This window comes from Bombina bombina, chromosome 2, assembly GCF_027579735.1.
Source record: "Bombina bombina isolate aBomBom1 chromosome 2, aBomBom1.pri, whole genome shotgun sequence".
NCBI classification, from domain to species: Eukaryota; Metazoa; Chordata; class Amphibia; order Anura; family Bombinatoridae; genus Bombina; species Bombina bombina.
Genome location: NC_069500.1, coordinates 389,838,768 through 389,856,334, shown reverse-complemented (window position 1 = coordinate 389,856,334; position 17,567 = coordinate 389,838,768). Strand labels below are relative to the sequence as shown.

General features: G+C 38.6%; 1 protein-coding gene across 1 annotated transcript in view; it reads right to left on the bottom strand.

The window, feature by feature from the left end:
- ADGRD1 (adhesion G protein-coupled receptor D1) overlaps positions 1–17,567 on the bottom strand; it is a 1,140,767-nt gene that overhangs the window by 906,731 nt on the left and 216,469 nt on the right. Inside the window, exons 11-12 of the mRNA XM_053701862.1 lie at positions 8,533–8,653; positions 3,045–3,152 (exon numbers count right to left, since the gene is read on the bottom strand). Coding sequence (XP_053557837.1) covers positions 3,045–3,152; positions 8,533–8,653 — 229 coding nt within the window. The remainder of the gene's footprint in view (positions 1–3,044; positions 3,153–8,532; positions 8,654–17,567) is intronic.

The following is a 17,567-nucleotide window of genomic DNA, read 5'->3' as shown; positions in this document are numbered from 1 at the left end:
CAGGTAAGTTTGTATTTATTTTAACTGGGTAGACTAGTTAGTAAATAGTTATTAACTATTTACTTGCTACCTAGTTAAAATGAATACAAAGTTACCTGTAAAATAAAACCTAACCTGCCTTACACTAAAAACTAACATTACAATAAAATAAAATAAATTAAATTAATCAAATACAATTATCTAAATTACAAAAAAATAAACACTAAATCACACAAAATAAAAAAAAAATTATCAAAAATAAAAATGAATTACTCCTAATCTAATAGCCCTATCAAAATAAAAAAGCCCCCCCAAAATAAAAAACCCCTAGCCTACGCTAAACTGTCAATGCCCCTTAAAAGGGCCTTTTGCAGGGCATTACCCCAAAGAAATCAGCTCTTTCACCTGTAAAAAAAAAATACAAACACCCCCCAACAGTAAAACCCACCACCCACACAACCAAATTCCCCAAATAAAAACTAGAGCTAACCATTGCCCTGATTTGCCCTGGTTTGGATGGGCATTGCTCTTAAAAGGGCACTTAGTTCTTTTACATTGCCCAAACCCTAAGCTAAAAATAAAACACAGCCAATAAACCCTTAAAAAACCTAACACTAACCCCAACGATCCACTTACAGTTTTCGAAAACAGAAAATCCATCCTCATCCAGGCGGCAGAAGTCTTCATCCAAGCGGGCAGAAGTCCTCATCGAAGCCGGCTGAATTCTTCATCCAAGCGGGCAGAAGTCCTCCTCGAAACTGGCAGAAGTCTTCATCCAAGCGGGCAGAAGTCTTCATCCAGACGGCATCTTCTATCTTCATCAATCCGGCGTGGAGCATCCTCTTCTTACGATCGCCTCTGGTAAATGAAGTTTCCCTTTAAGTGACGTCATCCAAGATGGCGTCCCTTACATTCCGAATTCTATCAGCCAATAGGAATTAAAGGGGAAAAAATCCTATTGGCTATTCCAATCAGCCAATAGGATTGAGCTAGCATTCTATTGGCTAATCCATTGATTGCAACAGCCAATATGATTTTTTCCCCTTTAATTCCTATTGGCTGATAGAATTCTATCAGCCAATCGGAATGTAAGGGACGCCATCTTGGATGACATCACTTAAAGGGAAACTTCATTTAGCAGCGGCGATCATAAGAAGAGGATGCTCTGCGCCGGATGTCTTGTAGATGGACCAGCTTCAGGCCGGATGGAGGAAGATAGAAGATACCGTCTGGATGAAGACTTCTGCCCGCTTGGATGAAGACTTCTTCCGGCTTCGTTGAGGACTTCTGCCTGCTTGGATGAAGAATTCTGCCGCCTGGATGAGGATGGATGTCCGGTCTTCGAAAACTGTAAGTGGATCGTCAGGGTTTTTAAAGGGTTTATTGGCTGGGTTTTATTTTTAGCTTAGGGTTTGGGCAATGTAAAAGAGCTAAATGCCCTTTTAAGGACAATGCCCATCCAAATGCCCTTTTCAGGGCAATGGTTATCTTAGGCTTATTTAGAGGTTTATTTGGGGGTGGTGGGTTTGACTGTTGGGGGTTGTTTGTATTTTATTTTTACAGGTAAAAGAGCTGATTTCTTTGGGGCAATGCCCTGCAAAAGGCCTTTTTAAGGGCCATTGGCAGTTTAGTGTAGGCTAGGGTTTTTTTTATTTTGGGGGGCTTTTTTATTTTGATAGGGCTATTAGATTAGGAGTAATTCGTTTTTATTTGTGATAATTTTGTTTTTTATTTTGTGTAGTTTAGTGTTTATTTTTTTTTTGTAATTTAGATAATTGTATTTGTTTTAGTGTAAGGCAGGTAAGGTTTTATTTTATTTTTAGTTTGTATTTATTTTAGCTAGGTAGTTATTAAATAGTTAATAACTATTTACTAACTAGTCTACCTAGTTAAAATAAATACAAATTTAGCTGTGAAATAAAAATAAAACCTAAGATAGCTACAATATAACTATTAGTTATTTTGTAGCTAGCTTAGATTTTATTTTATAGCTAAGTATTTAGTTTTAAATAGGAATTATTTAGGTAATAATTGTAAGGTTTATTTAGATTTATTTTAATTATAATTAAGCTAGAGGTGTTTTAGGGGTTAATATATTTATGTGGGAGGCCAGAGGTTTAGGGGTTAATAGTTTAATTTAGTATATTTCTTTGTGAGGGGAACTTGTAGTTTAGTGGTTATTAGGTTTATTATAGAGGCGGTGTGGGCGGACGGCAGATTAGGGGTTAATAATATTTAAATAGTGTTTGCGATGCGGGATGTGGCGGTTTAAGGGCTAATAGGTTTATGATAGTGACAACGATGTCGGGGAGCGGTGGAATAGGGGTTAATAGTTTCGTGTTTGCGATGTGGGAGGGCCTCGGTTTAGAGGTTAATAGGTAGTTTATGGGTGTTAGTACACTTTGTAACACTTTAGTTATGAGTTTTTATGCTACAGTTTTGTAGCATAAAACTCATAACTACTGACTTTAGATGGCGGTACGGATCTTGTCATTTTAGGCTGTACCGCTCACTTTTTGGCCTCACCGCAAAACTCGTAATACCGGCACTATGGAAGTCCCATTGAAAAAGGACTTTTTTAAAACTTCTAAAAAAGAAAGAAACAGGCTGTCTAGTGAGTAATTTCAGTATTGCTGCAATAATCCTGTTAAAAGGATCGCTGTGTTAAAACCGTATTTGAAGCAAAAAACAGAGAATTTGCATATCTAATTTGCATATCTTACTCAGAATTCTCTTGTGCATTGGTAACATAGTTTATGGAGTATTTCTGGGGAAAAGCAAGCGGGGAATCTTACCTAGATGTGCTAGTTTCCTATGCAAATATTTATATTGATTTTATATATATATATATATATATATATATATATAGTCTTGAAGAGCATTTCCATAATCTTCCACATTGTAATCACATTGTTATCATTTTAATTAATGCTTTACAAAGATATTATTCCGTAGCATTTAATAAAGCTATGTAGTAAGTTATCCTTCTAACTTTACAAGATGATTAATCATCCCAAGTAAAAAGGATGCTAAAGTGTCTCAGAGACAAAGATAAATTAACTTACATTTGGTGTGAAATGCTTCTCCTGGAATAGAGATAAAAGTCTGCCCTTCAGATGGAAAACGATAATGAGGCAAACTCAGATCTTGAGGCACTCTAACCATGGAGTAATCTGCAAGTGAAAGAAAAAAAACAGAGAGGAAATATATGTAGAAAAAATTAAAAGTTGATTAATTTATGGATATCACCTTAATCTCAATATTATTTTATAGGTACAAACATATAGCCATTTCATAACACTTGCAAGCCTTTATTGGCACATTATTATTATAGTGAGCTCAGGAGTGTGCAAGTGTCCTTAGCCATCTGGTAACAGTGTTTGCAAGAATGTTTAAAACAATATTTTACATAGTTGCAAAGTTTGCCGCCATAGAGTGTCTATAGCCTGGTTTCTCACGGCCCTGCTGGTGGGTCACGACCCAACATGCCCCCCACTGCGTGCTCTGATAGGCCTGCTGCTCTACACATAAGAAATACCAGGCAGGCTTGTCAAAGTGCCATTGCACATGTGCGTGTGCGGTGTGCACATGTAGCAGGAGTTTAGAGGGAGGACAGAACGGGACAAGTATCAGACAGGACTGAAGCTGGACAATGCATGTAAGTAAGCGATACCAGCTCACTGACATTAATGAATACACTGACAATAATGAAAATATATATTTTCTTTCCCACTGACCCCAATGCATTTAAATATACATACACGCGTATATGTGTGTGTGTGTGTGTGTGTGTGTATATATATATATATATATATATATATATATATATATATATATATATACATTTATATGTGTGTGTGTGTGCGTGAGTACAGGTGAAACTCGAAAAATTAGAATATTGTGCAAAAGTTCATTTATTTCACTAATGCAACTTAAAAGGTGAAACTAATATATGAGATAGACTCATTACATGCAAAGCAAGATAGTTCATCACAGATGCTTCCGCCGGCCACGCCCCTTCACGCACACACCCGGCCATGCCCCTTGCCACGCCTGCCAGCCACTCCCCCTCGCAGGATCTCCCATCCGGCTACGCCCCGCACTACAGTGCTCATCCTCTATGCTGCTCAAGGCCAGGTATGTTTGTCCTCGCGCAGTCTCTACTGCGCATGACTGAATCTGACAAACATATCTGGTTTTTTTTTTATAGAGGATACCTATATGTGTGTGTGTGTATATATATATATCCTATATAATAAAAAGCCAGGTATGTTTGTCCGACGCAGTCATGCACAGTAGAGACTGTGCGAGACAAACATACCTGTCCTTAAGGATTAGTGTGTGCTTGAGATAAAAGTTACACATATAAATGATTACATATAGGTGTAGATATATACAGAAATATATTGGAATATCTATTTAAAAATACATAGAACATATTCTGCTATCTGCCGAAAATTTTAATGTCAAATATTTACAGTAAAACACAGTATGACACTTGATTAAATATTAATATTGCATAAACATGTTTTTACAGGTTTTCATCTACTTCACTGTAAAGGGCTCCAATTCGCTTATATATGTGTACATATGTATTTATGTGTTTATATGTGCAAATATGTCTGCATATACATATATACACATATAAATACATAAAAATATCTTTCCACACATATACTGTGTATACTGGTGAAACTCGAAAAATTAGAATATCGTGCAAAAGCTCATTTATTTTACTAATGCAACTAAAAGGTGAAACTAATATATGAGATAGACTCATTACATGCAAAGCAAGATAGTTCAAGCCGTGAATTGTCATAATTATGATGATTATGGCTTACAGCTCATGAAAACCCCAAATCCACAATCTCAGAAAATTAGAATATTGTGAAAAGGTGCAATATTCTAGGCTCAAAGTGTCCCACTCTAATCAGCCAATTAAGCCATAACACCTGCAAAGGGTTCCTGAGCCTTTAAATGGTCCCTCAGTTTGGTTCAGTAGGAATCACAATCATGGGAAAGACTGCTGACCTGACAATTGTGCAGAAAACCATCATTGACACCCTCCATAAGGAGGGAAAGCCTCAAAAGGTAATTGCAAAATAAGTTGGATGTTCCCAAAGTGTTGTATCAAAGCACATTAATAGAAAGTTATGTGGAAGGGAAAAGTGTGGAAGAAAAAGGTGCACAAGCAGCAGGGATGACCGCAGCCTGGAGAGGATTGTCAGGAAAAGGCCATTCCAATGTGTTGGGGACTTTCTCAAGAGCCACCATACACAGAGGGATCCTGGACATGGGCTCCAAATGTTGTATTCCTCTTGTCAAGCCACTCCTGAACAACAAACAACGTCAGAAGCGTCTTACCTGGGCTAAAGAAAAACAGACCTGGTCTGATGCTCAGTGGTCCAAAGTTCTCTTTTCTGATGAGAGCAAATTTTGCATCTCATTTGGAACCCAAGGACTCAGAGTATGGAGGAATAATGGAGAGGCACACACTGCAAGATGCTTGAAGTCCAGTGTGAAGTTTCCACAGTCTGTGTTCATTTGGGGAGCCATGTCATCTGTTGGTGTTGGTCCACTGTGCTTCATTAAGTCCAGGGTCAATGCAGCCGTCTACCAGGAGATTTTGGAGCACTTCATGCTTCCTTCCGCAGACAATCTCTATGGGGATGCTGACTTCATTTTCCAGCAGGATCTGGCACCTACCCACACTGCCAAAAGCACCAAAACCTGGCTCAATGACCGTGGGATTACTGTGCTTCATTGGCCAGCAAACTCGCCTGACCTGAACCCCATAGAAAATCTATGTGGCATTGCCAAGAGAAAGATGAGAGACATGAGACCAAACAATGCAGAAGAGCTTAAGACCACTATTGAAGCATCCTGGTCTTCCATAACACCTCAGCAGTGCCACAGGCTGATAGCTTCCATGCCACGCCGCATTGAGGCAGTAATTGATGCAAAAGGGGCCTAAACCAAGTACTGAGTACATACAGTATGCATGCTTATACTTTCAGAGGTCCGATATTGTTCTACAGTTATGTACAATCCATGTTTAATTGATTGCATGTAATATTCTAATTTTCTGAGATTGTGGATTTAGGGTTTTTCTGAGCTGTAAGCCATAATCCTCATAATTATGACAAATCACGGCTTGAACTATCTTGCTTTGCATGTAATGAGTCTATCTCATATATTAGTCTCACCTTTTAAGTTGCATTAGTGAAATAAATTAATTTTTGCACGATATTCTAATTTTTCGAGTTTCACCTGTATATATGTATAACTATATATGTTATGTATGTGTGTGTATGTATCTATGTATGTATGTGTGTGTATATATATATTTGACTACCGGGATCCAGCTAAAATTTACCATGCCTTGAGGTGACTTGGGTTGGTCTATAGCATTCTATGTCAGCTTTTTTTTGCAACTATGTATAACATTACTATAGATATTGTTGCAAACACTGCTGCTAGGTGGCTAAAGACACATGCATGCTCCTGAGCTCACCAAGGATTACTATTTAACAAAGAATACTAGGAAAACTAAGCAAAATTGGTAACAGAAATACATTGAAAAGTTGTTTAAAATGTCATGTTCTATCCAATATATATGTTTGACTTTGACTTTACTGTCCCTTTAAAAATTAAACTGAATTTCAAACAAGCACGTCTTTAGCCATCTGGCAGCAATGTTTGCAACAATGTTTATGGGAATGTTATGCATAGCTGCAAGCACTGCAACCATAGAATACTAAAGACACATTCACACTCCTAATCTCCTTTTAAATTACCTAGGTTTACACTTTAACAAAGGCTACCAAGGAACAAAGAAAATTTGAAAAGAGAAGAAAAAAGGGAAAGTTGTTTATAATTGTTTGTTCTGTCTCAATCACCAACATTTCATTTTGACTTTACTGTCCTGTTAATGTCCCAGTGTGTCTTAAAAACAATACTAATAAACCAAAAAGTATACATTGTATTCAGTATTTTTAATGTATATCCTTATATCACAAGACTTGAATTATAACTGTTTAGGGGCTGATGCTTCTTTCGGAGCCCCATCGTTTCAGGTCTGCCTGAAACGGAAGTTAAGAAGCAGTTGTTATAAGACCGCTGCTCTTTAACTTCTTCTATCCGATATGATAGGGATGATTGACGGCCCCTGCTAGCGGCTAATTGGCCGGCAGTGAGCAGGGGGAGGTATTCCACAAGCATCTAACCAGAAATGCTTGTGCAATGTTAAATGCTGACAGTGTATGCTGTCGGCATTTAGCGAGGTTGAGCCATCATGATTCGCTACAGTAAATCATGTCCGCTCAACCTTTGTTAAATCTACCCCATAGACTCAATTTGTGCCTTAGCGTAAATTATCTATAACATTGTTACACATATTGTTGCAATCACTGCTGCTCAAAACACAAGCTAAATCTCAGGTTAGGAGACCAGAGATTTAAGTGAAAATAAATTTTACTGTATGTTTTAGCCAGTGATCATTGCACGCATGTAGCAGACACTTTGGGTTCATTTCCATTGAGCTGTAATTTGGTTTGCGCAAGGTCACAAACTGATAAATATGCTGTTGGAAGCAATTTTGTTTATCGACTGCTTCCGATGGTGCACTATACCTCAATATCGGCAGCCGGACCCCAGCTGCTGAAAACATTTTCGTGTCCAATAGAAAGTATTAGAAGCTATTAAAGGGACACTCAAGTCAAAATAAACTTTAATGATTCAGATAGAGCATTCCGTTTTAAGACACATTCCAATTTACTTCCATTATCAAATCTTTTTATATTCATACTTTTTGGGGAACAAGATCCTACTGGTAATGTGTACAAGCTCACAGGGTATACGTATACTAGTCTGTGATTGGCTGATGTCTGTCACATGTTACAGGGGGACGGAAAATAAAAATAAATGTGTTGCTTATTTCAAATTCAGAGTAGGTGTTATTTCCTTGTCTTTTTATTATGCACTTGTTAATTACGTAATTCTACTGCATTGAGTGGTCCTTTAAGCGATAACTACTAGCAGGATTCCAATGAAAGCGCAAGCTGTTAATACACTGTCAGAGGCTGTCCATTAAAAATAATTACACCAAATTCAACTAGGTGTAAGAAAGAAAATAGGAGCTTTTTGATGCCTGGTTCCCATTGAAATTTTAAATCTTGCAAACAATGAAAGTCTTTCAATGCAGAAAAAACTGAAATATGTAATATTTATTGTTGTCCGATGTATAGGAATAGTTGCACTTATATTCTTATGGAAATATCAGTATGTATTTACATATAAACATATGTATGTATGTGGCTATCCTTGTTCAGTGCCATGACTAGAACACTATTATTTTCTAAGGGAGACGGCTCTCATCTTTCTGGAACTTCTAGGTTCCAGAAGTCTGCGCTATAATTTCCCTCCATGTTGGAGAGTTTTTGAGAACCAGGCCCTTAGGCTGCTTACTTTTGCTTTACATATTAGAAATGTTGTGTATTTTATCCAGCTTATTTGGGGTTTAGACCACATATATTACATTTTAAGTGCTATTACCTGCTACAGATGATTTGCCTTCCAGAGTTACTATGACAGAAGGATTTTCTGGAATGTTAGATGCCACGTGTCCCATCACTTTATCAACAGTATCAATGAGTCCTCCAACATCAGGGTGATCCTAGAATGTAAGTATATATATATGGAACTTTAATGTATTGTTTAAGTAAAAAAAAAATACCAATTTACGAAACATGTCGATTAATTTGTTTAGTAAAGTTAGCAGAGGAAAGATCAGTGTCTCTATGGGAAATTTGCGCCAAAGGCAATATCATAGCTGATGTAATATTACAGCTGCAATATCACCATGGATATAAAGTGGAAGCAGTAAAGTTAAATTCATGAAGTTTCAATGAACGTATGATTAAAAGTACTTTTATTTTGCGGATCTTTACTTTAAATAACCCCCTCCAGCCACCCACAACAAAACTATTTTTTTTTCATGAGGTTATGTTTCAACCTCTTATCCAATAAACGTGCTAACCATACATATAACATATGTATAAAATATAGCAACCAATTCTGATAGTGACTTTGAATTAAACACATTAACAGGCCCAACAATAAAAACGTTTATTGCCTATAGTTTTTATATTTGCTTTATTTCCATTTAAAAAGCTAATATTGCATTTTCACGTTTGCAACTTAATAAACTATTGCATTAAAAAGACACAATTTATGTACTGTATAAATAATTGTTATTAGCAGCTTACAAATGTAATAGTTAACAATGTAAACATGCTTCAAAAATGATTTATATAATTGTTTGTAATTACAAAATATTTCCTTATTAGATTTAGCAAATACTTAAAGGGACATGACACCCACATTTTTTCTTTCATGATTTAGAAAGAGAATGCAATTTTAAACATATTTCTAATTTACTTATATTATCTAATTTGTTTTATTCTCTTGATATTCGTGGCTGAAAAGCATATCTAGATATAATAAGTAAATTGTAATGTTGTTTAAATTTCTATTCTCTATCTGAATCATGAAAGAAATATTTAGGGTTCAGTGGCCCTTTAATTATCATATTTTTGTTCCATTTTCTTCATCTCATCTATGCATATTAAAGTCATGAGGGCTGACTAATAATCTATACTCTGATATAAGTGCCTCTATCTAATTTGATTATTCCTATGAAATCTATAAAAGTGTTTTTTTCTTCTGTTATTTTACTGTATCGCTTCTTTGGAGTCAATTTATTAATGTGTGAGCGGACATGATACGATGTAGAGTATCATGTCCGCTGCACATCGATAAATGCCGACAGCATACGCTGTCAGCATTTATCATTGCACCAGCAGTTCTTGTGAACTGCTGGTGCAATACCGCCCCCTGCAGATTCGCGGACAATCGGCCGCTAACAGGGGGTGTCAATCAATCCAATCGTATTCAATCAGGTTGATTTTTGTCCGCCACCTCAGAGCAGATGGACAGGTTATGGAGCTCGCCGGAAACACGGGGCATCAAGCTCCATATGGAGCTTGATAAATTGACCCCATTATCTTTAAAGCATCTTTCTGTTTGCTTGGAGGGATATGGCTGCACCTTAGTGACAAGGCCCAAAGAAGGCTGAAACAATCATCTGGGGTTGCCATGTTCCTTGTTCAGAGGAGGATTGCCGGGTATTTCAAGGCTGGACTGACTTTGCTAGGTGTGATCAGACTGATATACTTTCTCCTCTGTGAAAAGCACAATTGAGCTAAAAGAGGCTGCTCCTAGGTGGTAGCCTGCCATAGAACAAGCTACTGAGCTTTTGCTCTTTCTAGCTCACTTCTCTTTATGTATGCTCAGGGATAGGTATATTTCTTCTTTATAAAATTTTAATATTTATTTATATGTTCCAAGTCGCCTGTTTTTACCTTTTTTTTCCATATTTGTCCAAATAAGTATGACAATATTTATTTAATGGAAAAGTTGAAACCTTATATGTCAAAAGACAAAAAAAGGAAACAGTATTTGTGGCGCCAAATATGGCTGAATATATATGGGGTATTAGGCTACAAATAACAAGGATGCTAAAATGTAGAATCCTGTAGGATATATATTTAGTAAGTGCTATATGATCACACTACTGAAAAACTCAATTAAAACGTTATAGCAATAAAACAACAATAAAAATAAAACATCACATATGCATATGACAACGTGAACAAATTCAGATTAAAAAGTAAAATTAGAAACTTTGTTAGAAGGAATCCATGCTGAAAGTTTGAATCTAACGATCCTGTAAACGACACAATGAGATAAGAGGTCCTTGTCAGAGTATAGCAACGTTTTTCACTTAAAGGTGCACTTTTTTACTTACACCGAAAGTGAATTGCAGCTAGTCCGTATAGGGGATCTTTATCCTCCTGGTCCTTTCTTGCTTTCTCCGTCTGAGAACCACAATTGTAACTTTTTAAGTTACCAATCTCTTTAGGATACAAATGTAACACTTTTCTTTTGTCAGTCTGCCGTCTGGAATCAATGCGGTCAAACTACGGAAACCTCAGGATGCCAACAAACTTAAATTTTGCTTAACTGATAATTTTCTTTTCTTCAGATGGAAAGAGTCCACAGCTCCATTCATTACTTTTGGCCACTTTTGGCCACCAGGAGGCAAAGACACCCCAGCCAAAGGCTTAAATACTCCTCCCACTTCCCTCATCCCCCAGTCATTCTGCTGAGGAAAAAGGAACAGTAGAAGAAATATCAGGGTGAAAAGGTGCTAGAAGAACAAAAATAACGGATGCCCCACAGGAAAAATAGGGACGGGGAGCTGTGGACTCTTTCCATCTGAAGAAAAGAAAATTATCAGGTAAGCATAATTTAAGCATTTCTTCACAGCTGCATTCATTACTTTTGGGAAAACAATACCCAAGCTATAGAGGACACTGAATGCAAAAATGTGAGGGTACAAGAGGCGGCCCATTCTGAGGGCACCAGGCCTGAAAACCCATACCCAACAAAATCCTACTTCATCCGAAGCCGAGAACAACTTTAAAAAAAAAGGAAAAAGCCCAAGGACACTGACCCGCAGATAGTCTACAGCCTTGCTAGAGGCCGCAGGAACTAGACTTGACTGAGTCAACAGCCTCCAAGAGACACTGTCGCCCAGCAGTCAGTCTCCAAACAACACACCCCTTACTAAAGAAAGGGAACAAACTACCGTATTCTTCCACAAGAAAAAAAGGCACAGAGAAAACATGATTGTACTTGGAAATCGCGGCTAATCCCCCTTAAGGGACCCAAGGCGCTGCTCATTTTATCAACCTTGAAAGGAGGAAAGGCTGAGTAGACCTCGTCGAGGATCAAACTTGCAACCCTTGCTTTGCTACAGTGCAGAGTAGCCACAGTGAATTAGTATGCTGAGCTAGCTCCAGCTAGCATAAGGAACTCTAGAAAGAAAAAAAAAAAAAGGGCACAACAAGTCCTAAGTAAAAACACAGAGAAGAAATCCTGAGAAACCGGGCCAGGCTAACAGAGACCCAACCAGTCTCATAGAAACAAGGGAAGGCAACGCCCAGACCCCAGAAATACAGAAACCACAGAATAAGGCCGGGAGTCTGAAACAGAGGATCTTCCCCTAACACAGTGCAACTGCACTCTCAAAAGCAACTGAAGACGAAGGTCCCCAAGTCGCAAAAAGGTATCTCGGAATAACTAAATATTCAGAATGAAACCTTGTGCAGCAAGCTCAGATAGAACCAACGAACAACACCTGAAGCAAAAACACTGCACGCTGCAGTCATCTAAAAATGACTCTGAAACTTAAATACTTGCAGGGCAAGTAGAAAGCAGCTAAAGATAGGATGCTTCAGATTGCTAAGTATCCATTAACCAGCGGATCTCAATCTCAAAAAGGCTTACTGTACCTCGAATTCTCCGAGGATGAAATAGCAGAGCAACAGATCTCAGATCCTGCTCCAACACCAGACCAGCCCAAGCTACAGACATGTCTGATAGACAGGGGGACAGAAAGACCCCAACCACAAGCCCCCAGGGAATGGAAAGAAAAAGGGGGGGGCTCACCCACCTCAACAGAGCTCAGGTGCCAACCCAATCCGCTCCTCCAAAATAAGGCACTCCCAAGGAGAACCCCCTAGGACCTGGAACAGAGAAAAGTGCAAAACTGTCACAACACTCTTAGACAGTCTGTATGTAGAGAAATCAATTTCCAACATGTGGAACAGAGCCCACAGAGGAGCAGATGCTGCCCCTTACAGATATAAGCCACCTGATCCAACCTCCTACACACAGGGCAGGACAAAGACCCTCCAGAGAGAGGAAACCCCAACTCATAAGGAAGATAAACTATCCCCTCCAAAAGGAAGGGCACAGAAAGAACAGCCTACATGTCCACAAGACATGAAGCCATAGTATGATCAAAACATGGACCAAATGAAAAATCATCCAGACACCACTGTTGACCCAGTGGTGGACAAGTCAGGCCTTAAAGTTTATAACCAGTACCCAAAGGTGGATGTGAACTCTGGTCTACCTGCTTGCAAGCCCAATGAGCTAGCCCCAATGTCACAACATAGGGTGCCTGAAAAAAACTGGGTTGTCCAAACCAAGTCCACCGGATCATAAGTCTCCAGACATCTAAGAAGGATCCCGAGACCCAGAATCATCCTAGAATGAAACCCTCAGGGAACACAAGATACCCCGTCTGAAGCAATCAGACCTCACAGAGGATGAGAACCGGGAAACTCAGAGAACGGGTACAGGACTCACTCGTAATTCCCAGCCCAAAAGGAAGAGAACACCCTTACCCAGAGGTCAACACCCCCCAGCAAGGTACTAGGCTGCGACAAAGTCACGCAATTTCTCTAGAGCCCAAAGGCCCCAAGGGCAGCACTAAGGGAAATGAAAACGAGAACAGAGTCACCCGAACAAGAGTAGAAATAAAGGCTTGCCTTCATAATCATTTTAGATTAATGTTCCTGAGGATCACACCCAAGGGAGAAGAATGCAAAACATCCAGAGCCCAGGCAGAAAAACATTCCCTAAGCAAAAAGCTTGGAAAAAGAGACAACACCTCCTATCACCCCTGATATGGAGACGACTAACTCCCGAAGTAAGACAGAGCCTCACGGCCTTCACTTTCTAATTAAGCAGCCAAAGTCGCCAGAAAAACCGGATGAAGTCCAGAAAGTCTCAACCCAAAGGAAGAGAAACTCTAAAAGGAACAAGTCCTAAAGGACACTTCCAAAGAGACCATGAAAGGCAAAACCATAAGAACAGTGGTATGAAGGACCTAAATCCTCCAAGCCTCCAACCCACAATGGGAAGGAACACTCTAGTTCCTGAAAAATTCAGAAATGACTGAGCATGTCGCTCCATGCCCCTAAGCAACCACGGACCCTCTCTGGATGCTAGTTGAAGCATGTAAAATAAAACAAGACAACTACACAAATCATATTGTGATCACTAGGCGCCCTCACTGGACCAACCAGACATAAAAAGGTGCCACGTGTCTGAACTAGGCCTCAAAGACAGAAGGATTTGTACCCAGCCAGGACCAGACTGAAACCAAGGGCCCCAGCACTGTCAAGTCTCCCCCGATGATGGAGGGTTAAAGAACAGTCAGACAGACTTTTGTAAACAGTGCGACCACAAAATCGCGAGTATCAATTCCAGAGAGGAAAGGTCCCGAAGGAAACATCACACCACAACATAAGCTTTAGACCAAATAAAAATCATCTTCACCCGATGAAAATAAAAGATAAGGCAACCCGTAGGTTATCGCCCAGGAAGAATGGACAGACCCACAGGACCAGCCCAACAGGGTCCGAGACTTCCAAGCTCAGAACTGGAAAAGGATACACAAATAACATACAGTCAGATTACGAGTTTTGCATTATGAGTGGCTCGGTAATAACTTGCAAGTTATTTCCACCACTCAACTTTAATAGCGCTGCTATCACAGGTTTTACAAAAACCTGCGTTTGCGGGCAATATGGCAGCGTTGAGCTCCATACCGCACACAAATACCAGTGCTGCTTTGAGCTGGTTTTACGTGCCCGTGCACGATTTCACCATAGAAATCAATGGGGCGAGCCGGCTAAAAAAAAGCCTAACACCTGCAATAACGGAGCATAAAGCTCCGTAACACAGCCCCATTGATTTCTATGGGGAAAGAAAATGTATGTTTAAACCTAACACCCTAACATAAACCCAGACTCTAAACACCCCTAATCTGCTGCCCCCGACATCACTGACACCTACATTACACCTATTAACCCCTAATCTGCCGCCCCCGACATCGCCAACACCTACATTACACTTATTAACCCCTAATCTGCCACCCCCAACATTGCTGACACCTACCTACACTTATTAACCCCTAATATGCTGCCCCGACATCACCGCCACCTACCTACACTTATTAACCCCTAATCTGCTGCCCCCAACGTTGCTGCTGCCACTATACTAAAGTTATTTAGCCCTAAACCTCTGGCCTCCCACATCACTAATACTAAATAAATATATTAACCCTTAAACCTAACCCTAAGTCTAACCCTAACCTTAATACCCCTAACTTTAATATAATTAAAATAAATCTAAATACAAATTACTATTATTACCTAAATAATACCTATTTAAGACTAAATACTTACCTGTAAAATAAACCCTAATCTAGCTACAATATAACTAATAGTTACATTGTAGCTATTTTAGGTTTTATTTTTATTTCACAGGTAAGTTTGTATTTATTTTAACTAGGTAGACTAGTTAGTAAATAGTGATTAACTATTTACTAGCTACCTAGTTAAAATAAATACAAACTTACCTGTAAAATAAAAAATAACCTGTCTTACACTAAAACCTAACATTACACTAAAATTAAATAAATTAAATTAACAAAATACATTTATCTAAATTACAAAAAAATAAACACTAAATTACACAAAATAAAAAAGAAATTATCAAATAGTTAAACGAATTACACCTAATCTAATAGACCTATCAAATTAAAAAAGCACCCCCAAAATAAAAAAAAAACCTAGCCTACACTAAACTGCCAATGGCCCTTAAAAGGGCTTTTGCTAGGAATTGCCCCAAAGAAATCAGCTCTTTTACCTGTAAAAAAAATGCAAACAGCCCCCCAACAGTAAAACCCACCACCCACCCAACCAAAGCCCCCCAAAAAAACCTTTCTAAAAAACTTAAGCTCCCTATTGCCCTGAAAAGGGCATTTTGATGGGCATTGCCCTTAAAAGGGCATTTAGCTCTTTTACGTTGCCCAAAGTCCCTAATCTAAAAATAAAACCCACCCAATAAACCCTTAAAAAAAAACTAACACTAACCCCCGAAGATCCACTTACAGTTTTTGAAGACCGGACATCCATCCTCATGCAGCTGGGAGAAGTCTTCATCCAAGCGGCAAGAAGTTCTCAACAAAGCCGGGAGGAGTCTTCATCCAAGCGGCAAGAAGTCATCCTCCAGGCGGGCAGAAGTCTTCATCCAGACGGCATCTTCTATCTTCATCCTTCCGACTCGGAGCGGCTCCATCTTCAATACATCCGGCACGGAGCATCCTCTTCTTTCGATGGCTCTTGAAGAATGAAGTTTCCCTTTAAATGAAATCATCCAAGATGGCGTCCCTTGAAATCCGATTGGCTGATAGAATTCTATCAGCCAATCGGAATTAAAGGGTAAAAAATCCTATTGGATGATGCAATCAGCCAATAGGATTGAACTTCAATCCTATTGGCTGATCCAATCAGCCAATAGGATTGAGCTTGCATTATATTGGCTGATTGGAACAGCCAATAGAATGTGAGCTCAATACTATTGGCTGATTGGATCAGCCAATAGGATTAAAGCTCAATCCCATTGGCTGATTGCATCAGCCAATAGGATTTTTTCCCCTTTAATTCAGATTGGCTGATAGAATTCTATCAGCCAATCGGAATTCAAGGGACGCCATCTTGGATGACGTCATTTAAAGGAAACTTCATTCTTCAAGAGCCATCGAAAGAAGAGGATGCTCCATGCCGGATGTCTTGAAGATGGAGCCGCTCCGCGTCAGAAGGATGAAGATAGAAGATGTCGTCTAGATAAAGACTTCTGCCCACCTGGAGGACGACTTCTTGATGCTTGGATGAAGACTTCTCGCGGCTGGATGAGGATGGAAGTCCGGTCTTCAAAAACTGTAAGTGGATCATCGGGGGTTAGTGTTAGTTTTTTTTAAGGGTTTATTGGGTGGGTTTTATTTTTAGATTAGGGACTTTGGGCAATGCCCATCCAAATACCCTTTTCAGGGCAATGGGGAGCTTAGGTTTTTTAGGAAGGTTTTTTTGGGGGGAGTTGGTTGTGTGGGTGGTGGGTTTTACTGTTGGGGGGTTTGTTTATATATTATTTTAAAGGTAAAAGAGCTGATTTCTTTGGGGCAATGCCCAGCAAAAGGCCCTTTTAAGGGCCATTGGCAGTTTAGTTTAGGCTAGGGTTTTTTTTTTTTATTTTGGGGGGGCTTTTTATTTTTATAGGGCTATTAGGTTAGGTGTAATTAGTTTAAATATTTGATCATTTCTTTTTTATTTTGTGCAATTTAGTGTTTATTAGTTTTTGTAATTTAGATAAATGTATTTTGTTAATTTAATTTATTTAATTTTAGTGTAATGTTAGGTTTTAGTGTAAGACAGGTTAGGTTTTATTTTACAGTTAACTTTCTATTTATTTTAACTAGGTAGCTAGCAAATAGTTAATAACTATTTACTAACTAGTCTACCTAGTTAAAATAAATACAAACTTACCTGTGAAATAAAAATAAAACATAAGCTAGATACAATATAACTATTAGTTATATTGTAGCTATCTTAGGTTTTATTTTACAGGTAAGTATTTATTTACTTTTAAATAGGAATAATTTAGGTATTAATTGTAATTTTTATTTGGGATTATTTGAATTATGTTAAAGTTAGTGGGTGTTAGGGTTATGTTAGGGTTAGGCTTAGGGTTAGGTATATGGGTTAATAACTTTAGTATAGTGGGGGAGACATTGGGGACAGCAGATTAGGGGTTAATAAATGTAGTTAGGT